The sequence below is a fragment of the Macrobrachium nipponense genome, chromosome 22 (assembly GCF_015104395.2).
Source record: "Macrobrachium nipponense isolate FS-2020 chromosome 22, ASM1510439v2, whole genome shotgun sequence".
Taxonomy (NCBI): Eukaryota; Metazoa; Arthropoda; class Malacostraca; order Decapoda; family Palaemonidae; genus Macrobrachium; species Macrobrachium nipponense.
In genome coordinates this window covers 28,636,202-28,660,558 of record NC_087213.1, presented here as the reverse complement: position 1 = coordinate 28,660,558, position 24,357 = coordinate 28,636,202, and the positions used below count along the sequence as shown (strand labels likewise).

Sequence of the window (24,357 nt, the reverse complement as noted above, 5' to 3'; positions counted from 1 at the left end):
TGGTTTTACATTTATTTTGAGACATACTTTTGAGCAAAAAAAAAAAAAAACAATAATAAAACTGAAGCTAAATACATGGAGAACTTTCTGTATGAATAAATAAAAAAAACCCATAATTTCTGTTTCCTTACAGTGCCTACTATGGTTTTTTCCACACATTCCCATTCTTTGGTGTTATATTTGTTACTCCAATGATATGTGTATCATAACCTAAAGTGGTATGAAGAAAAATGTGGTCCCTGATCCAGATTAAATCAACAAACCACATTCAGTACTTTTATCAACCTTGCAGCAAATGTCATTTAATATTGCAAAAGTAAATAACCCATGAAATGGACTTCATATTCAAATTGTTTTAGAAAGTTCCATCACAACAATAATACAGAAATGGAATCCTATTCACTGCAATTGATCTATGATTACACCAAAATTATTTTAACACAAAAAACTTACTGAAGATTATCCACTGGATACTGCTCGTGATCTTGGAGGCTTTTTCGGAGGGATTCTTTTCTGCATATCAGGTACATTTAAAGGTTCAAAGTCTTGTCCCTGTAAATTCAGTAACAAATTAATTACAACACTTCAATGATAATCAAACAATATATACTTTTATTTATATTCATGTTTCCAGGAACTTACATGACACCTTTGGTTATATTCCATAAAAGCTCTCTAAATGCTTGTACTACAAGCATAGGATATTGAGAGGTATAACAATGTGTGGAAACCATTTTCCATTAAATGTGGTGGAGGTAATTATGCCTGATTTCTATAACTTTTAAGAAACTCAATAACAGGTTGCTGCTATAATGTTAAATTGTTGTCCAAAATCAAGCTGCTCTACCAAAGTATTTATGCAGTAAGACCCAAACATATGAGGTCTTCCCCTATCTATTTTCTATCAATCTAAATAGCTTAATGTACAGGATAATGTCATGAGTTTCCAAACACCCAGATTCATAAACAAGAGGGGTAAGAAAGAAAACAAAGGGTAGGCTTTAAGCTATAAATGAAGCAAAAAGCTAAGTTCTGAAAATAGTGAAAAGAGTTGGGAACATTGAAGTAGGAGGAGAGTTTTAAAGCTGTATACCAACAAATGTCAACACAATTAAATAAAAATTACAATAACCAATATAAACAATGATAGGACTTTTCTCACTTAATGAACAATCATATACGTAGTATTTAATTCATTCCTTATTCCATAATTCTGCTATGAAAGATTAGTGACTGAAAAAGGTTTCCAGGATCTAAAATTTACTACAATGAATTCCAAACTTTAAAAAATGTTCCTTTCAGCATTAATATTTTATGCAGCAGCTCAAGGTTTTATAGTGAACTATTACTTTTACCTTTGAACTCCAATATTATTTATGACACTCAGGTCTTGTAAAAAAACAAACCAAAGCCTGAAATTTCAATCTGAAATTGGAAACTGCATATATAACTATTAAACAAAAAAGAAAACCTTGCTACCTGTAAGGGTGAGTAATATCCCTCAGAAGTGGTATATCTGGTATAAAACAACTCTCAAATCAATGAATCTGTACAGTTCTGTATGGCAACAGTTTATATTCTTAAAATAATTATGGTATAAAACAACGCTCTCAAATCGATGATGAATCAGTACAGTTCTGTATGGCAATAGTTTATATTCTTAAAATATAAGTACTTTTAAAAATTATGCTTGACCATGGGAAACATTGTTTTACATAGCTAAGTGTCACATAAGCAAGAGGGGCATTTGATATATGTTTCACCAGGAAGATGTCACCAGATTAGAGAAATGAGACTAAATCTACCCAAATGTTATTCCATCTGACAGATTAAGATTAACCAGAGTTTAGGTCAAGTGTTGTCCATGCTGACAGTCCCAGCCAATTATCTGGAAGGCAGACTAGCTGCAACTGCCGAAACACAAACATTTTGTGAGGTATTCACTAACCTCATGCAATCACTGTGTAAAGGTTGGCTTCTTCAGTAACTGATTGATTCTCAGTGATATTCCCATGCTTTCATGTTACTGTACCATTAAGCATAAAATACTCTAGAGGTACATGACCAGATACTATAAGATTGTTAAAACATAAATACCAGGTACTGTACCATCAGTCATTATTTTCCTTTGAGGAGTTTATTATAATAGGCTTCAAAGTTACTTGACAATGATGAAATGAAACCATGCAAATTCTGAAACTGTTAAACTTGGGAGGACTAAACTGATATCCCCCATACTGCACACATAAATGAAGTGAAACATTTCCTATGGGGCTTTGGGGGATCCCGATGCCCATTAACCCATGGGGGAAGAAGGAATGATGGTTTTCCTCTTTTCTGCTGGGTTTAAAGTTTCTTTGTCTAAACAGATGTACAAGAGTTCATACTGAAAATAATGGATTTGGATTAATTGTCAAACAAAAGTTAAGATATTACTAACCTTCACAACACCAGCCACAGTTGCACTTCTGCTAACAGTCACCGAAGTGCGTGATTCAGGGCACTGGGAATTAACAGTTGCTGATCTTATCTCCTGTGATCCATAAAGTGGTACAGACTTTTGGGGTGACAGTTCTTCAATTGGGTTCATGCCTCTTCCAAGAAAGGACAATCGTCTAGACTCACAGCCATTTGGGTGAAAATTTTCCTTCAAAGAAAGTGAATCAACGGATCGAAAATGTAGCTTCGATTTCCATAGACTTTGGTGGCAATCAAAACCCTGAAACAATAAAATAAATTCAGTTACAATAATCTGTCAAAGGGATAAATACTTAATGCAAACCTATACAATGCTCCCCCTGTAATCATGGGGATGTGTACCAGACCCCCGCCGGCCCCAGAACAGCTAGAATCCGCAAATACAGTAGTGCCTTAGGTTACGAAATTACATAATTCGTTCCGAAGCGGCTTTCATAACCTGATTTTTCCATATCTAGAACTACGTTTTACATGTAAATTGCCTAATTCGTTCCAAGCCCTACAAAAACACCACAGTAAATTTTTATAATAAAGCTAATGTGACCAAAAAACAATGAAATACAACAATTTGGACCATTTAATACCTAACCTAACCATGACTGCACCTGTAAATAAAGTGTATTAGTGTACAGGGTACAAGAAGTAATGTACATAAATGTACGTACATGTAGTAAAATGTGGAACCTAACCTTTCGAGTGAGGCAATCTCCGAAAGTGGCAACAGAGGAGGAGGACACATGGCAGAAAACATGAACACTTAAATTTACGAAACACATTAAAAATGGCAGAAAATATTAACACTAAACTTTACGAAACACATTAACAAATGGCAGAAAACATTAACACTTCTTGATTATCTCCATCTTTGTCTCCATAGAAAGCATCCTCTACTTTCTGTAAACTTCAGCAACATTCTTGGGACCCATGGCTAATAATGTAAGTAATTAAGTTCACACACAACATGATAAACTAACTTCCAGTACAACGAAAGCAAAATCACTAACATTAATTTACTTTAACAAACAAAATCTATGTGAACGAACAAATTCCAGGTGTTTACGATAACGTTGCCGCAAAAAATGGCCAAGGAACGCCTTTACAGAGGCATAATGGGACAGATGCTGACCAATAGGAGAGCAGGATCTTACGGAGGTGACTAGCATCAGGAACCAATGGGAGAGCGGGAGGATGGTGACGAGTCTGCTGAGTTGGTGGCATGCCAGTTTTAAAATTGTTCTCGGCAGCCCGGGTGAATCTCAGACTTTACCCTTTCGCAACCTGAATTATTTTCGTGCACAGAAGCCAAAAAATCTTCATCTTTGCTTTCGTAACCTGGATTTTTCGTACGTAGGGACTTTCGTATGTAGAGGTCCCATTGTAGTTAAAACCCCTATAAAAATACTTAAAACTGCCTATTTTGTTGGTTAAAACTCGAGAAAAACCAGCTAATAATGTTTACAGTGAACCCCAAGTCGCGGACTCATGTATTTGCGGATTTCTCTCTGGAATATAGACCCCCATTATTTGCAGAAAATTAGCATATTTGTGGTATTTTTCTATGAGAAATATTCACAAATTCCTAGTTTTTTTTTATCAGTTTCATCATAAATACACTTTTTGTGATAAAACTATTAAAAAAACCAGGCATAAACATTTCTAGCAGGCTTTCCATGAGTCTTAACTAACAAAATAGGCAGTTTTAAGCTTTTTTTTTTATAGGGGTTTCAACTATTCACAGGTTCTAGCTATTTGGGTGAGTGTGTGTGTGTGTGTTGTTCCGGTACCCATCCCCGCGAATACGGGGGAACACGGTATACCTGGGTTTTTATTAGTTTTATCACAAAAAGTGCATTTTATGATGAAATAATAACAAAAAAAAGGAATTTGTGGATATTTCTAATAGAAAAATACTGTGAATAGGTGAATTTTCTGTGAATAATGGGGGTATATGTTTAAGAGAGAAATCTGCAAATACCTGAGTCCAAAAATCAATAACACAAGTGCAGGGACAATACACTATAAACTTACAACATACATATCGATAAAAATAAATTTGGACGGTCCCTGTTTCTGGGAGAAACACCTTATCTAAAATATAAATATTATATTTCTGGGCTCAGCCGTGTCGCTCCCGTGAAATATGTCTGCTTTAGCACTATTTCTAGTAAAATATTGCTATAATACCAGAGAACTGCTAATGGGTCGGCTCCCCGTATTTAGGGTCTTTTGATGAGGAAAAGGCTAATTGGAGGGGTTGCTGTGGTAGTGTTTAACACTCGCCCCAGTTTTATACCGACACCTTTTATATAGGTGAGCGAGTCAGAGGCTTCTGACATGTCCAATTTAGCAGTTCTCTGGTATTATAGCAATATTTTACTAGAAATAGTGCTAAAGCAGACATATTTCACTGGGCGACACGGCTTCCTCGCCCAGAAATAGATTTTTCCTACGTCAAAATCCCTTTAGTGAACTTTTTTCTATTCTCCAGAAATAAAAAAAAAACCATTCTGCAAACTTTTAATTATTAAGAGTACCACTTAACAATTCAGTCCAAAGGATTAATCTGTAATATAATTTTGTAAGTAAGTTTTTATTTTGGCTATATAAAAGTGTCAGAACAAGCATAAATACTAAAGGGACAGCAAGGATGATTTCTTATCATTATCATCATTACTGGAACTTGCTATAGTCATTTGTTGTGCCACTCAAACTTCTGAATGTTTCTCTTCAGCAAATACTTTTCCTGGACTTATTCAGAAATTGTAATAATTCAAAAACCAAAATGCCACAAATAATTTTGCCTTATTTCTGGTTACTGCCCTCAGTGTGCCTCCCCTTGCCCACATTACACAGTATTGATCAAATGTGAATCTGGTCCACAACTGGGGTGGGTTCTGTAATTCATATTAGTGGAAGATGCAGATTTTGGGACCATATTTTCTATCTGGCTCAAAGCTGGATAATAACCAAGGCTATATCTGAAGCAACTCCTCTACCAATGTATTAAGAGGGAGTATGGGGTCTGTATCTTTCATATAGGTTACCTCAAATCTAAACTTTACACTAATTTAACCCAAACATGAATATAGGATACCTCTTGAATTCTTATGGAAACAAATTTATGTGGCATGTAAGACAAAAATATTTGAAGTCCTTTGTGATTTGATTCTTGCATTATATCCTTTGAACTTGGTTTGATTTTATATTTGTTAATTTGAAATAAATATAAAAATCTTAATGTAACCTGAAGTGTATCTTTCCATTACTTTGAGAGTCTGTATTTCACACCAAGAAAAGTAGAGTATGCATATGGTTATTTAATTTTATTACTATTTCTTCCTTGTGCATATGGAAACAACTAACAATAAGGAACTAGAGATTCTGAAGATGTGATGACAGCTTGAAAGAAACTGCTGAAGATGTACTAAAAAAAGATGATAAAACTTTAAAGTTGTAGGCTGAAGCTAACTTGGCATGATTTCACTCAATATGGTTAAGAGGGTGTTTGGAATGGTTGGAGTCTGTAGTGTACATTGGGGTAAGAGTAGGCTCCTGATTCTACATCTGGGGAAAGTTGGAGTCCAAATTTAGAGTATTTGGGGTCTGAATTTTGCATGTGATCCAACAGTAATAAAGTCTTTTACTATTTACCTTTGAATGTCCCCTGAGCTGCTTTCTGTAATCTACTTTTTCATATCACTGTCCTACCTAGCTATCCAATTTGTTTAACTTAATCTCAAATTAAAGAATGAACCCTGTGACAGAGGTCTTTGCAAGTCAACAGCAGTGACTCAGTGGTGTTATTAAACTAACTTATTTATAACAATTAATATTAATCTCTGGTAAACCAAATTTGAAATGACCATTTCTGGATCTAGCATATCTACTACCCCTCACCCATGATGTAATAAAAAACTGTAGGCAAAATCCTATGGATAAAGTACAAATATTTCAAAGAATATTTGAGATTAATTCCTTTAGATATTGTTCAATTTAAGCTAATTCTCCCAAAATTTCTTTCTTACTTGAAGAACTTTAAAGATTCTAAACAGCAAAAACAACTGAAAATGAAAATTCGTTTTGATTTTTGAATACTATTGGAGTGCTTCGAAACAAAGGAAGCAACCCCATATAGAAATGGGTAAAGGCTGCTGACAAAGAAGAGGGTGTGCTTCCATACAAATTCAGTATAAAGCTTATTTTCTGTACACAAATGGTCCAAATAAGAACAGCAGAAAATTTATATTTTTCCAGTTCATTGTAAGCTATGCAAGAAACTGGTCTTCAAGCTCTTATGTAAGATTTTTAATATAGGCACCTGTAACTTGATAGTCGGGACATTCCTACGAAACAATTACAATTGTCATGCTCTTGTAGATCTAACTACAGAAGTTACATTAAAAATAAAGATGGTAATGGTTATGAATCCATACTTGTTGCAATGAATTTTACGGCCGTTTTTATCATGGATGATTAAACATGAAGGAGGTGGAAATGAACATTATCCCTGGTACTGCCCCAAAGAAAATGTAAAGCAAGCATATATGAGATTCTTAGTACAGTGGACCCCCCGTATTCGCGTTCTCCGGATTCGCGGACTCACTCATTCGCGGATTTCTCTCGGGAACGTTTCCCTGCATTATTCGCGGAAAATTCGCGCATTCGCGGTATTTTTCTATGAGAAATATCCACAAAGTCCAGGTTTTTGTTATCAATTTCATCATAAAATGCACTTTTTGTGATAAAACTATTAAAAAAAACCATGTAAGAACATTTTTAGTGGTTTTTCTTAAGTTTTAACTAACAAAATAGGCTGTTTTTGTGTTTTTATAGGGGTTCCAAACATTCACGAATTCTAACTATTCGCGGGGGGGTCTGGTACGCATCCCCCGCGAATACGGGGGGACCACTGTAATAGTGCCAGCAAATGTGAAATCAAGAAGTCAGTACCTGAATGCGTCATCCAGCTGTGCTTTCAGGGTGTCATATGTCAAGTACTTCAAGCATACTATTAAGTCGGTACTTTAAGTAATCACTGATCCAGGTTTGCCTATTTAGGTAAGTATAATGAAGTGTTGTGGCATTACTCAATGTAATGGCTGGTATAAGAACTCCCATCTGATTTTGAAAAATTTTCCCCCTCAAAAGGACTAACTCTACTTCCGATGAATTTACCACACCAGAGGATAGTTTGCCAAACCATCTAGAAACAGTGAGCCAGAAGAGGTCTAAAGACAAGGTTGAAATGAGATAGCAATTGTAAACCCTATAAAGTTATCTTAACTGAGCTTGGTAGCCTTTTCATACACATCATGGTCTTTAATAAACCATGCTCACCAAAAAACTTTCAGGAATAGTATCTCCAATGAAGGCATGTTGCTGAGCAGAGACTGTTGTCTTAAGCTGCAACACTTCATAAGGAAGAGAAAAATGTAAAAAGCACTCTTCACTTTTCAGCTTAAACCATTAAAAAAAACAAAATTGAAATTGCCTTCCTTGTTTACATTTATGTACTTCATTTACCAACCTGCTATCAGGCTGCCTCATTCCAGCCTTCTTCCTCAACCATTTTTCCAGTAGTCCTCACAAAAAAGCTGTTTCTCTAATAATCTAATGTCAATATGAGTTAAAGTTGACACAGTAAATCACCAGGCCATGTGATAAGCCATAAAGTCTTTCTGATGCTCAACATTAATTCTACAAGGATGATGAAGTGATGGTTTGCCCACTTGAATTTGGCAATCCTTTTTCAGAAATTTTACTGACTATTATATTGTTGTTCTTGATATTACCAAAGCTTTTCACAACTTTTATTAAGGAGCACTTCACAAATGTAGCTTTCTAACAATCTACCCCCTTTATCCATTCTGCATGGAATTCAATAAACAGACAATAAAAAATAAACAACTATGTTAACTACATAAAACAATACATGAAATACTGTACAATATTTTAAACTTTCCATGTGTTACCTTTAGTACACTAACACATGGAAACTATAAGCTTGTCTTACCCTTCCGCTAGTACTGTTAGATGACGACACAGACATAGGCATATCTTCTGTGTTGGCCGACTGATTAACAGTATAGCTTTGTGGCCTGTTAAAAGAGGATTGAGAAGATGGCACTGGATCTATGACAACAGGATCAATTGGTTCGAATGGCCGCAATTCCTGAAATATTTTAATCAATGTCTTTAGTACAATACAAATTTTATTACTGAATATTTACTACTATAATATTCACATATTAAAAGTGATAAACACTTAATTTTTTTATTCTACTTGTCCACTTTCTCACTTAAATATAAGGGAAAAATCTATAAGAAAACGAAGATGAAGTCATCACTAGATGACATAGACAAGGGACATACAAATTTCTCAAGTGAATAACTAAACACATACAATACAATGAAAAGAGTATGCAATCTGCAATACTTAATTAATGCAAGGGTACAAGGGCCATAACAAAAACCACCCCACAAGTTTTCAGGGTGAAGTACATTCTGGTAGACAGTAAGTTCTTTCTTACATTGTGTGTGTGTGTGTGTGTGTGTGTGTGTGTGTGTGTGTGTGTGTGTGTGTGTGTGTGTGTGAAGGAGAGAGAGAGAGCATATTTGACATATACAGGAGATGAAAGTAATTAAAATTTCCAAGCCAAACAAAACCAAAAAGTACATATACGTATACTTTAATAGGGAGAGATTGTAGTTCAAAGGGTGTCTGAAAGTAAAAAGAAAATTCATTCATTTTAAAACGCAAAAGTTAAGAACTTTAAGTGTTTCTAGTAAGACAAAGGAAAGCTTTAAAGGTGATCACTCTAACTCATCTCTCTCTCTCTCTATCTCTCTCTCTTCTCTCTCTCGCTCTCTCTCTCTCTCTCTCTCTCTCTCTCTCTTCTTCTCTCTTATATATATATATATATTTAATATATATAGTATATATAGATATATATATATATATATATATATATATATATATATATATTATATGTGTGTATGTATATATGTATATATAAATAAATGTATATATATGCATATATATGTACATGTGTATGTGTATATATATATATATATATGTATATATATGCATATATGTATATATAAGTATATGTGTATATATCATGTATATATATATATATATATACATATATATATATATATATATATAATATATATATATATATATATATATATATATATATATATATATATATATATATATATATATATACACACACACATATATAATGTACTCAAAATATCACAGTACATGCATGTGACTTCATTTACATTAAGCCCAAATACCAGCGGTTAGGTGTTTGCTTAATACTATATATATATATATCTATAAATTATAATATATATATTTATCTATATATATATATATATATGTGTGTGTGTATATAGTATATATATATATGAGAGAGAGAGAGAGAGAGAGAGAGAGAGAGAGGACCTGAGAGACGAGAGAGAGAGAGAGAGAGAGAGAGAATTGGAGGAAGAGAGAGAGAGAACAAATAAATTTGTGAAAATCTACATATGATATACGTATTGTACAGTACCTATTTAATTACAAGAAAACTAGTGACTTCACAAATGAATAAAAAAATGATAAATAACACAACTAATTATGATATATAATTACAATAACTCACATTAATGAGTTATTGCAAAGTGGCTGAAAAGAGAGAGTACTTAATTTGTTTATAAGTTTATGTGTCTACTATGTGTATATATATATATGTAATATATATATATATATATATATATATAGATATATATATATATATATATATATATTATATATATATATAGTATTGTAATAGTGTGGCACAGTGTCGTTATACCAAAAGGCAATAACTTAAGAAAAAGGCACGAAACGGATAATAAGAGAAGAAAAAGAGAAAAGGGAATACGATAATGATTTTTCTTAGCGAAGGGATTTTGTTACTCCAAACATTAGGCTTTTAGCCATTAGACATCTGGTTTTCATCTCCCCCAAAAAAGCCTCTGTCCGTACCAGCGATTAGTGACCAACAAGAGATTATGGTCGATGAGAGATATCGCCCAGGCATATTCGAGAAATTGGAAACTACTCTCATTAGCGCCTATGACTAATCGGCGTTCCCTTCGTGAACAGGTCAGAGAGAGCCATCTGGCATACGTTAAAAAGGAATTCTATGACCCGTTGTTAGAAAGAGGGAAGTACCAAATTCTTAAAAGCTCCACCCTCCCAAAGGTAGGCCTCTAGTATCGACGAATCAAAAGCCATGAGTGTTGGTCATAAGACAGCCCAAAAGGGGTATCAACGAATGACCTATGAGGTTACTAAAGGGATACGCCCCTAAGAAGCCAGGACATGAAGAAGGAGGCGTATACAAATTCAAAGCCTACGAATTACTGTAGAAGACCTGACAGGAAGGCGGTCTCGTATGAAGTTAGTAGCCACTAAGAGACAAAAGTCTTTCAGAAAATGCCACACCCAGTCAGAATCCAAAAATCCAAAGGCGGGGCTAAGGAGATTTCAACTGAACAAAAAGGCGAGACAGAGAGAGAGCAGGCAGAAAGGACAGAGCAGAGAAAAAAGGGGAACAGAGAAGCCAAGAGAGAGAACAACCGGGGAGCCTGAGGGGAGAACTGCAGTGGCATGGCCGTGAAACAGAGAAAGACAGAAGAATCCCCAGAAGAAGAACAAGTGCAAAAGTGTGGTGTGCGAAGCAATCAAAGACAGTGAAAGTGACAATCAATACTCAGTAAATTTCCCTCGTGCCTATAGATTCGTAATTGCAACAAGTGCCAATTAAGTTTTATCAGTCCAAGAGCCCAGTAACTCAGAAGGTGGAAAGACATTTGTAAGAACCCCTACGAAGAATAAACTTAATGCAAAGAAACATATCAATTAATTTCTCATCCTAACAGAACCCCTTTACCTAATTCCCCAAAGTACAGCCTCCACGGCACACGTTACCTTAGATCTGTGCAAAGAAAGTAAGTACCGTCACAGATATATATATATATATATATATATATATATATATATATATATATATATATATATATATACACAGATGAATTTGACCTATAATTCTTATTATCCAAAATGATAAGAAATCTATTTAAAACACTAAAATTACATCTAATATATAAAACCCTAAAATTAAGTATTTATTTCTTTGAAATAATAAAATACCACTTAAAAATATCAGAGAAGTAAAAAAGAAAGAAATTAGTTGACATATCTATAGCTTTATTTAAATTCCATAAAGGTGCCGGATAACGAATAGTTGAACATACTATAACTGGTTCACTTAAGGTAGATTCTTGGTTGGGCCCTATGCCTACGAGACGTTAGTTTGGCGGCCGCTGATTGGCTGGGAGCTGCCTACCTCCCGGTACCAGCCAATCAGCAGCCACCAAACAAACGTCTCGTAAGAATAAGGCTCATCCGAGAATCTACCTTAAGTGAATCAGTTATAGGTTTTTTATAGCAACTGCTTTGAATGTCTGCAAGACAGCCCTTTTGTCAGTGAAGGTAGATCCACATAATGAAACTGTATATATAAACATGAACAAGAGAATACGTAAACATACGAAAGAAAGCTGCGGATGGTGCAAGTTCTCCGAACTGGTTGCTTTTCTTGTGCTCCAAGTGGGACTTCTAGACAACCGCTTGGCCGAGGAAGACTTGGCGTCCAATGCGGAGTATGACCTTTCGCGTGTGAAGTGATCTTGAGGTTGAGGTGAGCGCAGCGATGGGCCTAACACTTCTTCGTACAGAGATCGAATTGTCGCTGTATAATTCAGTCGATCACGGCCGTCTAGTCTTTCAACAAGAAGCTATACAGGACGACCAAAGTGTTAAGAAAAAAGTAGATCATAACCCTTTTAAATTTTATAACTACACTGCTAAATCTTCTTGTCCTTAAGTACAATAATCATACACTATCACTACGCTAAGACAACCAGGAGTAGACAAAGCCTTTTCTGTATTTCACAATGATTTAATCTACTAAAATACAGTCATTATAGCATAAAACAACGAAATACTTTCATATGATTCAGTTAACGTTATGAAAAGCAATATATTGTGGAAACTTCCAGCATAACTCCACTAAATTTTAAAAAAAGAGAAAAACTGTCTAACATAGTGCAAATATTAACAAATAAAAGACTATATTCCTTAAAGGAACTTTGATTACCCAAAAAACTGTAACTAACCTGAAATATATCTATTAGCGATAGTCGATGAGCAGGTACATTATGTGTCATGGCAGCCAAAGTAGACCTCAGACTTGAAGATATGGGATTAGCACAACCATCGGAACTTCTTGAAGAAGTTGTTGCAGAGCCATGTTCAGTAACAGTCCATAGAGTGCGGCCTAACGAAAACACTAATATCTGCAAAAGAGTCAACAATGAATAAGAACAACCAAAAATTACCAATAAATAAAACGCGATACATACTCGATGGCATAAGTTGAAAACAAGAGCGATCTACTTATTCCTTGATATGAGGCAATATACTACACCTTGCCATGGAAATGGCCATCATGTTCATGAGATTTACATGATAATCGTTAACTGTGCAAACATACGGTGTGATCTAGTAGCATATAACAAAATGAAACTGCTAGGATTTTAATCATGTTATACGAGTACTCATTTATCAAATATTCACGCAACTTACAAATATTTAAATGTGACTTTTCAAATAATTTTTTCTAATATAAAGACCAACGTCTCCTTTCTACATCAATCATCTGTTCCTCAAATGTGGGTGGCTCTTGAGAGATGCAGTATAACAAATAATGTCCTTTTCATCCCTTGGCTAATGAATCAATTTCCACAACTTCTGTCTCAAATACCTACACAAAAGACTTACCAGCACAGTGTCCAACATCCATACAGATACTGCACCAATAACCTTTACCTTGCATGTTATAGTGCCCTTATTTTTTCAAATGACCACACCCTTAAAATACCCATCCATAATGGTACCTATGTTAACCTTATTTTGTTACATCAACATTTCTGACCCTTTCAACCATTGTTACTCCTTTTAAAATTGCAAACAATTCCACCTTAAGCTTTCCAGCATAAAAAATCCTTCATGCTTTCACACTGTTGCTTCCACAATTATTATACTTCTCTCTCTGCCAAACCCTTTCGCTGGCTCTGCTGACTTCCTTGGTTTACATTTTCTTTGACTCATAACTTTTCGCATCAATTACAGTTACCTTAAATTAGCTTCAAGAATCAACTGCTTTCATTCTTCTAACATACAGTGTTTCGTCTTTCTGGCCTCGAGTTACCCTCATAACGTCACTTTTGCTAAAGGTCAATTAAGGCTTCCTCCTCTTACAGACACTTTCAAAGTACTGCAAACGTCAGCCATTGCACGTCCCATTCACGATACCTTTTCTTATACCATGACATGTCACTTCCTCCGTCTGCTATTTCTCTGGCTTCTCACATCATATTCATACAAATATTACACAGCCATGGAAATATTACACAAACTTTTCTCACATAGTTTTACATAAAACTATACTCTGTTATTTTTCGTCTGTCCATCCGCCTGTGGTGTTTGCGTATGGTAACACTACGTTCAACAATTATAATAATATCCTATTTCGATATTAACGGTGTAATTCGCATATATAAATTATTAAAACATTTTTCAGTTGCTAATGCACACCCAGATATCTTTTTAATTGCCTAAAACTTACACATAGCGTAACTATCTCAAGCCCGGGACGTAGTGTTACCATACGCAAACATCACAGGTGGGTGGACAGATGGGAAAAAAAAAGAATATAGTGAACTCTTGCGACTTCATATTCTTAGGGAATTTTACCTGAGGATCTTCTATACACATAAAACAAATTGCTCTATATACCTATCACATCCTCTGCAACCCATACAGTGCATTCACATCAGCTCTATCAAAAGTCCTTTCTGGGTCCATGAAGCCTATAGTACCTTTCACAGTTTTTCCCTATTACTCTCAAAGCTCATAACACCCCCTTTATTCTCTAATCCTTAATTCAGTTTTATTCAATCCACTCATCATCAACCATGTCTGCACCTTATTCCTATCATTCTATCAATACTTACGCTCTGTATCTTACTTTCTCAATGAAAATCAAAACACAAACCTTCACTAGTATACCAGACTATTTTATGCTCTTATAATTTTTACGGTCAGCTTTCCAATTTGAAAAAAAAATATTCCACGCAACCATTCCTATAGAACCACTCTCTCAACCGAAACAAACCTTACACAATCCGATCAGCCAAACTACCATCAGTGTACCAATGCATCTCAAACACACTTTGTGACAGGGTGTGTGTGTGTGTGTGTGTGTGTGTGTGTGTGTGTGTGTGTGTGTGTGATTGGTCGGAGAAACTAAAACATCAGCTTTTTAATTCCTCTCCATTTCTTATGAAGTAATTGGTACTATTATGACAGACAATGACAACATGAAAAGGAAGTCTCTCTACTATATTAATTCCTTCACTGCAATCTTGTACTCCTCATCATCTTCCAATGGAGCCTGGAGGTCACATTTCCACATATCTGTGTGCATGTGTTCAATGTGAGCGTGTGTGCATTAGAAGGATATTCACAAATATGTGAACAGAACTTGATGAAACATGGAAGACTGCCCTTTACCACATAATGATTAACCCACATTTTCAAGTCGAGGATTTTTAACAGTGGGACAACCCCAGTCATTCTGAAATGTCCATTTGATCCCCTAACTGTACAGCAGTTACTGACTGTCTGTCCCAGCCTTGGGGATTTGAGAAGTAATTTCCTGTATGACTGCAAGGATGAAGAGGCCAATTACTTTCTTTCCCAGAACGTCCTGGGAGAGGATGTTATATATACAACAACTGGATTTTTTATGTTTGTTGAGGGGGCTGGTTTTCTTCAAAAGATATAATTCAGTTTTTCCCCTAGTTTTATCCATTTTAAATAAATAATTCAGTTTTTCCTCTCGTTTTATCCATTTTATATATTTTATTGATGCAACGTGTGAAGGGATCTATAAATAATCTAAATAAATTAATTATGATTTTCTTTGCTCTTCATGTCACTGATGATCCAATTCTTCGGCGTATTTATTTACTCATCCTAATACTCGTAAATCAGTCATCCCACAGAGACTAACTTCTGGGAAATTCAGCTCAGGTGATGACGTGTGCCATGGAAACCCTGTATCCCATATTATAAAAAACACATTTTTGGTGGTTTAAATGCTTCGGTATTGGCTATATATTTCAAGAATCTTTTTCATTTTGGAAAATAATAATGGTGATTCATTAATAAATAAAATGACTATGCTTGTCCTAGCAGTGACGCTCTGAATGTTATTATCAGATAACTGAGTTTACATAAAAGTAAATGGAAAATTGAGGACCAACACTCAGCCATTAAGAATTTCGTGTGCACAAGGCGACCAAAAGATATTAATTAATGATCAAGGCCAATCATCTTCCATACAGAATCTTTTTACATAACAAGAGGATCTCCGTGGCTTGTCGGATGTACACGAGAGAGAGAGAGAGAGAGAGAGAGAGAGAGAGAGAGAGAGAGAGAGAGAGAGAGAATCATTATGCGCTGAAATGGAAATTGACAATAAAAAGGTTTGGAAGGAGTAAAAGGCGGAAAACCTCGCAGTTGCACAATGAACAAATTGTTAGGAGAGGGCCCTGGAAAATAAAATGGAAGAGAGAGAATATGAACGGAGGTACAGTAACAAGAACGAAAGGAGTAGCAGCTAGGGGGCCAAGGGATGCTGCAAAGAACCTTAAGAATTGTCTACAGTGCTCCACATGAGGGGCATTGACTGCACTAACCACGCCCCCTCTACGGGAACTCTACTGAACGCTGTAAAGAACTTTAAGTAGTGCCTACGGTACACCGCATGAGGTGCACTGACTGCACTATCCCCCGCATACATAGAGGGACAACAGGAATCCAGTATAATGCATCTCTCTCTCTCTCTCTCTCTCTCTCTCCAATAAACCCAAGTGATTGAAATTCACCTTGTTATCCATATATGTTCATCTACACGTGATCAACTAACCCTTCCCCTGTTTTTGTTATTTCCCAATGCAATCAACGCAATTCCAATTATCTCATTTTTCCCATAAACCAATTTCTCTGGTGAATCCATATCGATACCAGTTCAATCACATCATCCCCTCTCACGGCGCGTTTTTTTTTTTTTTTTTTATTTAAATTCATTATTTCATTCATCGTTTGTAGCCTCTTTTTTATTTCGGTAACTGTTTAATCATGACCCGACAACATTATTATCTCAACTTTCACATTTAAGAGTTCAAGCGAAAAACTGAAATCCCCCATGAGGAGGTTTGCCTCCTCATGGTTTATTCATTGCCGTCTACGCGAATAACATACGGAAGACTTTCACGTGAATATGATGTCAAGATTCGTGAGAGTGAAGAAGCAGAGCGCAAAAACGACATCAGAAAGACGGCGTTTGTTCGGGGCTAGTGGGCTTTTTGTCGCCGTTTATTTCAATTTAGTGGTCAAGTTAAGTATATCTTGGTTTTACACGACCACTGAGCTGATTACAGCTCTCCTAGGGCTGGGCCGAAGGATTAGATATTTTTACGTGGCTAGGAACCAATTGGTTATCTAGCAACGGGACCTACAGCTTATTGTGGGATCCGAATCACATTATATAGAGAAATGACTTTCTATCACCAGAAATAAATTCTTCTGGTTCCGCGTAGGAAATGTTTTAAAAAAAGGCGGGGAAAAGTATGAAAGATAAAAAGTGTTTACCTCAGGCAGCGATTTATCACTACTTAATTACAGAAATTATTAAAAACAAGGGGAATAAAATCAGGGAGTAATTTGCAAATCACGGAAGAGGGAGGGGAGAACTAAACTAATCGAGCAATACGTGATCTGCTTGTGTCCAACGATTAACAGGAGAAGAGACGAGAACTGTAATGCCGGAATGTGTGAAGGGCGAGCTGTTATGTTAGTTAGTTGCGACTACCAGAAAAAAAGGGAGTAAGGTTTTGCAATGAGCATTTGGAGCGGATCAGGTCTTGTCTTTCCTGTGCTTTATCTGCCACAAATCTCCTCTCATCTCCGGCCTTCCTCCTCACTCCTTATCCACGGAGGTCTTGGGTCTTCCAACCCTTCTGATGACCACAGGGGCCCACCTACTGTAATATCATCACCTAATCTTCTCCCGGGGATTGTGTGGGAATGCTCAAGCCCTCTCCATCCATCATGCAATTCATCATTGTCTCATCTGCATATGGAACTTCCTTCATTTCTCTCACTGTGTTTACTTTCGAACTCCCGTTATTTCTCTTATTATAGTATTTGCTTAGCGGTCATTGACCCTAGAACTAACTCTTACTTATCAATTTCTCTTACCTTTGGATTCACTCTGGAACTTCTGCAATTCCTCTTATTGTTGCATTTACTTTGAAATACCCACACGAATCAGTCACTTCAACTCCACCGTCATTTACTTTCCTTCTTTTCTTACGAACAAATTATATTAATCTCTTTAACCTTCCTCAGCAACTTTTCCCAATGAACGCTAACTTATATTCTATCGTCAAGCAATATCAACCTCTCCACAAGGAACATATTAAAAAGACATGGTAATGTAACACTCATTCGTCTTAAACCCATATTTTCAACAAAACAGTGCCTCTCATGTCCCCATATTGGAACATAAGCTTAACTTTCAGGGACATATCGAGTAATCATCAGCAAATTAAATTCTACAAAATGACAAACTTGAGGTCTTAATAGTAGGATAAACCTTCTGGCACCCGCTGGAAACCGGTTAAAAAACATCGAAAAGTGTAAATGCAAGGAATCTGGGCCATCTGGAATCCGAACGTAGCTTAAAATTCTGAATATACGATATAGTACTTTTCCGATTATACTATATAAAAAAGCCACTTCCTTTTATATATCATAACTATGAGAATTCAAAACATTCTCAGTGACAAACCGTTCTCTAATCAGTAACAAGCATAAAAAAATACAAGGTTCAGTATGAGTACTATAATAGAGTCATTACCTCCAATCAGCATATTTCAGAGTTGACAAAAAACTTCTTGAATGTATTGCCCTTCACAACAAGTTAACACTTATCGGGGCAGAATGAAAATAGATTACTAAACTCTGTAATAAGGCACGGCAACAACTATGGCCATCAAATGTGGTATGATGAAAATGACAACATTGTCAGGGAAGCAAATGTTACAATATTTTTACATTGTCATACCCCAACATTTCACATATCTTGTAAAAATAAATATTCACTAGCAAAAAAATAGATATTAATGCCCAATAGAATTCAATAATAACAGCGCGGAAAATCATGGGAGTTAGGTAGTGATGGAATGAAATCATTGCAAGTACGTACCGGATTCTTAAAAATTAATTTCATAACTAAATGTAATACGTGATCGCTATTGTTAATCGAATATGACTAATTCGAGGTAGCATGACATCATGTCAAGTTCTGAACTGTGTGTGTCTCATCACAGCAACAACAATACTCTCACGTACACAACACCACTACGTCATTTTTCAAAACGATCCCGCCATGAGGAAACAAATGAAAAACTTCCGCAAAAAAATTAGAGACAAAACCCCATTACAGGAAAACAACAGGAATCCAGTATAATCCACCTCTCTCTCTCTCTCTCTCTCTCTCTCTCTCTCTCTCTCTCTCTCCTCTCTCTCTCCATATTTTCGCTTGGGAGGATGTTCCATCTCAACCGGAAGGAAGGAGGATCCTTGAGTGCGTGATTAATTGCTTGCAGGAACATCTGAGCATCTCACAGACGGCCAAGGGTAATTCTTTGAGGATCATATTTCATACTATGGAACTCCTTTAAAAACGACACATTTACACAGACGCATACCCACCTTCTCGATGAATTATTTGGTTTAAACATGCTCTAAAACTTCCTTCAAACGACTCAGCTTTTTTTAGATTCGTGCGAAAAGGTTATGCCAACTACAAATTTTTTTGACATTATGTAGACAGTTGCAAATACTAAAGAAAATTTTAAAAATGTATATAATCTTGTTACAAAACATAAAAAAAACTCCTAACTAATAATGAAACATCTATAATGCAGGCTCCACAAGGGAATTAAAAATAAAACCGAATTTAGCAAAATTCTGTAATGCTTAAATTCAGTGGGAAAATTTACTTGCATCTAAACATCCTTAAGATATAACAAAAATAACATCATATACATCAAGGTACAAAAATATACAACTCATGCACGTCTCTACCCTTAAAGAGAGAGAGAGAGAGAGAGAGAGAGAGAGAGAGAGAGAGAGAGAGAGAAATTCAACTTTCCACCAACTCTTCTCGATTCATCTTTTACAAACTGTCCGGAATGACAGGCGCCACAGTCTTCCTCATGGCAGAGAAAATATGAAAATATAAATTCGGAAAACGATGCTGACAATAAATATCATTCACGTATACACAGTAACGCAAATAGCTAAATACACTTATTGCCCAGCACATTAACGTTACAATGCCAATAAAAAAGCAATATTTTTGACTTATTATAGAAATAATCCACAGACGCCCATGAATCGGTGAGCATAACAGAAATCCACAAAATAAGAGAGAGGATGTTTATACCTAGCATTCATTCATTTTCATTTTGCTGATGGCATGGAAACCGAGCATCGTATATAATAAAAGGTGGTGTTTTAATTATATTACCAAAAGAATACAATTCAACCCCTTGTATAGAAGAATATTGAATACTTGCATCTGTTTCCTCATAGTAAATACTTACAATGCACTCTACATTTTGCAATATGGGTATTCATGTTTCAGAACAACATCAATGTATTCAATGTTTAATAGCCTTCCAAATGCTTTTATCCACAATAAAAACCCCATTTGATAGACTTAATGCATATCCCTCTTTGCTTCGAGCATGTTCATTTTCGCAAAGAGCAAGCACCGCGAGGGTCCAAGATGTCGAGAAAGACAAACAAATGAGGATTTTCTTTCCCTTTACGAACAAACTGTGACTTTCTGGCAGCGCTACGGATATTCGCGCGGATGTTTATGAAGAAATGACAACTCCAGTCCCATGCACTACCACTGTATTTTGTTGAGCCTATTTCTAAGCTGATTCATTTGCATAATAACTCATTCAATTTCTATGGCTACTTTATCAGAATATTTATGTCTCTTAGTTTTCTTGTATTTTCTTTTCTAAATCGGAATTCTAATCTGTGCAAGGCTTCTGACCAAGTTATCGGCACTTCTAGTTTGACCCATATAAATGGAGGCACATACTTTGTGAATAATCATGATAACGAAAACAATATTGATTTTCAAACCCATTGCTTCAGATCAAATAAAAATTCAAAATGAGAAAAAAAAGTTGATACGTTAATAAATAATGTCATTCTAGTCTTACGGTGACATTTTCCACTCGGAGGATGGAGTGAAGGGGGATGTCGGGCCATAGGCCAAATACTGGGACCCATGCGGTCATTCACAAGGTCTCGACCTTGGTTATTCAAAGCCGCATTGACAGGTATGAGGATGAATTTCAATCATGAAGGTTATTAAAAATTGAAATGGGTAAAAATCTGATCATAATCCACATAATCCGCACGATTAAAAGGGATAATAACTAAAACTTGCAAAACAGCTACATTTCTTTGAAAAACTAATTTTGTGGATAGGTATATGCATCATGTTTTTGCAACATGGCAGTGGGATTACCCTCAAGTCCATATTCACACTGAGCAGCATCCTATAAATGGCAGTGCACCACAATGAACTCAAGCTCAACAGACAGCAGGTTACACCAGCCACGTACAATCTGGAGCTTCAATACCCAACAGCAAAACCGTATAATTCTCGGTGTAGTTAAATAACTCCTGTGTAGTTCAGATAAATGCCATTCTCTGATGTATGTGGAAATATAGAACACCAAACCGATACAAGTGGTCGGACACTCTTGTATTTCTTGTTAATGGCAAAATAAGTAGACCATCTGTCTTACCATTGCTTTCAAATATAAGATAGCTGGTTTGGTACATAGAATAGAATGGTGAAGAGGTTACACAGTAATAATGTTTTATGTATATGCAATTCTGTCTTTGCATTGGCCTTTTGGTTACTTTTTGTTCCCGCATACGTAAGGAGCCATATATATGTATATATATATATATTATAGTATATATATTATAATATTATAATATATATATATATAGATATATATATATATATATATAATATATATATATATAACACTCATACTGTGTATGTGTGTGCACGTGTATTTGACGTCCAATTAATTTTTTTCTTAGTTATATCTTCTGACGGTTTTACTACTATATACGAGACAGTAAAACACGTCTCCGGAAATGAGGAGCAAGAAATAACTTGTGAAAACAGTGCGGAACAATCTTCCTGACATGTTACAAAGGGTAAAGTTCATTTTATGTTTACGAGAGGCTGTTTTAAGGTGGCAAAAAGCATTGACCTTCCGTCGTTTTCTGACGTTTATAGCAGTAAATGTCAGTGCACAATCATGTCTGTTGATTTATCAATTTACTGTTGTTTTCTCTGGTTTCAAGTATTCACATATGGGCATTCTATCCAAGTAAAGCTCGCTCTGTATGGTACTGACCTTTCGTGTGCTTGTTCCATTATGGCGTGCTTGTTTTCATCTATAAATCTTCAAATAATAAATAAATAAATAAATAAAATAGCTATGAAGGTTTACGAATTATACTGCTCAAATATTATTAAATAAATAGAAGTCCTAAAAAACTCATTAGTGAAATGGACAATAAAATCAACATGAAAATAGCGCACTCTTCATTTAATGCATTACATTAATGCCAATACGAGAATCCAGCTGATAATGGTCGTAAGCCTGTCTGCCGCTGGACCTATTTAAAAGCATCACGAGAAACTTATCACCGAAAATTGTCCCCTACACTTCATCTGCACATTAAAAAGTAAAATTTCCAATTAGGCCCAAGCTCTGGCGTGAAACATGTCACACATTCACGAAACTTTATGTGAATTACGGGTGATAAAATCTTACTGCTATTACACCATCAGGAAAAGTACAGTGCGACCTTATACCACTGTCACGCAATGAACCAATAAATTTTGCCGCTGACAAAGCAAATTATGACAAAGATGAAAGAAATATGATGGCAATTAAAAATACAAATAAATAAGTAGTACTAAATGTAAATTCGATATCTACAGCGTGCGCACTATATATGCATACATTTATATGAAAGCATGTGACTTGTTCTATCCAAATAAACTTCCAAACAAAGATCAAAATATGTAAAACAATGCAGACTGTACAAACCAAAAATCTACGGTATTTAAGGAGGTAGCCTTGAAATGGCGATACCCCTTTTCTTCGTAAATCCTCGTGGCACAGCGAGAAGAGCAGATAACTCACATTCTAAGGGACCAATGTTCGGCTCTTGAACCAGTCTAGAAAGGAAGAATGGACGTTTCCCAGTTTTCTACGGACTGTTTTATGAGCAAGAGCCCGTGCTGGCATAAGGCTAGCTTAATCTCCAACAACATTCCCAGTAATCGAGTATGCCTCCTCGGACCTAAACAATCAATTCTGTACACACTTGTTAGTCAACCGTTATGGGTTGCGATTATGGGAAAGCAGCGAAGAAGAGAGAAGAAGAAATATCAGAGATGTGCGTTAATTACTCCATCAAAACATATACGTGCCATCTGACTGAGAGTGCCTAGACGAGGTCATTCTTACCCCACCGGAGTGAAACCATTCGTAAGATAGTCACTCTCTCCCTCTTTCTAATATCCAATCCATGTAAATGACAACAGCAATATATTACAATATTAAGAAAACATAACAGTTTACTCTCAAAGTAAGTGAACTACTGCAATAAATAATGGACGTCAGGGAAAATGCAAACATTCCAGCAATACTTGGCCAAATTTATTTCTGCTGTGTTACATGACACGACATTCATATTTGTGACAAAATAACTCCCCTCTTCAGAAAGAAAAAACTTTACAACTATTTCTTGACGTAAAGCACAATATACATAACTGATGATTTATATATGGAACTGTGCATAAAAATACATATAATAACACGAACGATTACTTCAGTAGTAGTTAATACTGACGAGAAAAAATTTACGAAGAAAAGCAATTAATATGAACACAGGAAATATATGAAAACAACAACAACACATTTCTCTTTTAACGAGAGAGAAAAAAAAAGTGCGATAGAACCCACCGAAATTCTCTTTGTAAAAGCAATGCATGAAACTCTGCGGTTGGGAAACGCCACAGCAACACCGAAATGGTGGTCAGCTTGGATAAAAGACAAGCACCGGCAACCATCACCAATAATTCCCGACGAGGAGAAAAGCATTTTCTCAGAAAACTCAGACGTACGACGACGCAGAAACAAATCACTGGAAAAATAATAAAAATGCTCTGCACGAGATTTAACGAGCGCGAACAAAACCTTTCGGCGAGATGAAAGACTTCCCCTCAAAAGCCCAGGAAGAAAGTGGGCTCTTTCAGGGGATCACAAATCCCTCGTATCGTCAAAGTCCGAGATAAGCCCTACTAAAAAGGTCTCTCAAGGAAACAACTGATAGCATTGGTTATCCTTCTGGAGCTAAAAATATAAACTTGCACCATACACACATACACGCGCATATACACTTCCGAACTTGGATGCACTAAAATACTTCTTATATACGTTTTGAAATCTTCTGGGTTTACGTGTTAACATCCTTCACCTTAAGAGTTTTTAAACTAGAAGGTTTAAAATGGGAAA

General features: G+C 35.8%; 1 protein-coding gene across 1 annotated transcript in view; it reads right to left on the bottom strand.

Moving 5' to 3' along the window:
- Positions 1–24,357, bottom strand: part of LOC135198224 (uncharacterized) — a 1,334,440-nt gene that overhangs the window by 513,105 nt on the left and 796,978 nt on the right. Inside the window, exons 5-10 of the mRNA XM_064225797.1 lie at positions 12,697–12,876; positions 12,070–12,315; positions 8,492–8,650; positions 2,441–2,719; positions 1,407–1,425; positions 643–688 (exon numbers count right to left, since the gene is read on the bottom strand). Of these exons, the coding sequence (XP_064081867.1) occupies positions 643–688; positions 1,407–1,425; positions 2,441–2,719; positions 8,492–8,650; positions 12,070–12,315; positions 12,697–12,876 (929 nt within the window). The remainder of the gene's footprint in view (positions 1–642; positions 689–1,406; positions 1,426–2,440; positions 2,720–8,491; positions 8,651–12,069; positions 12,316–12,696; positions 12,877–24,357) is intronic.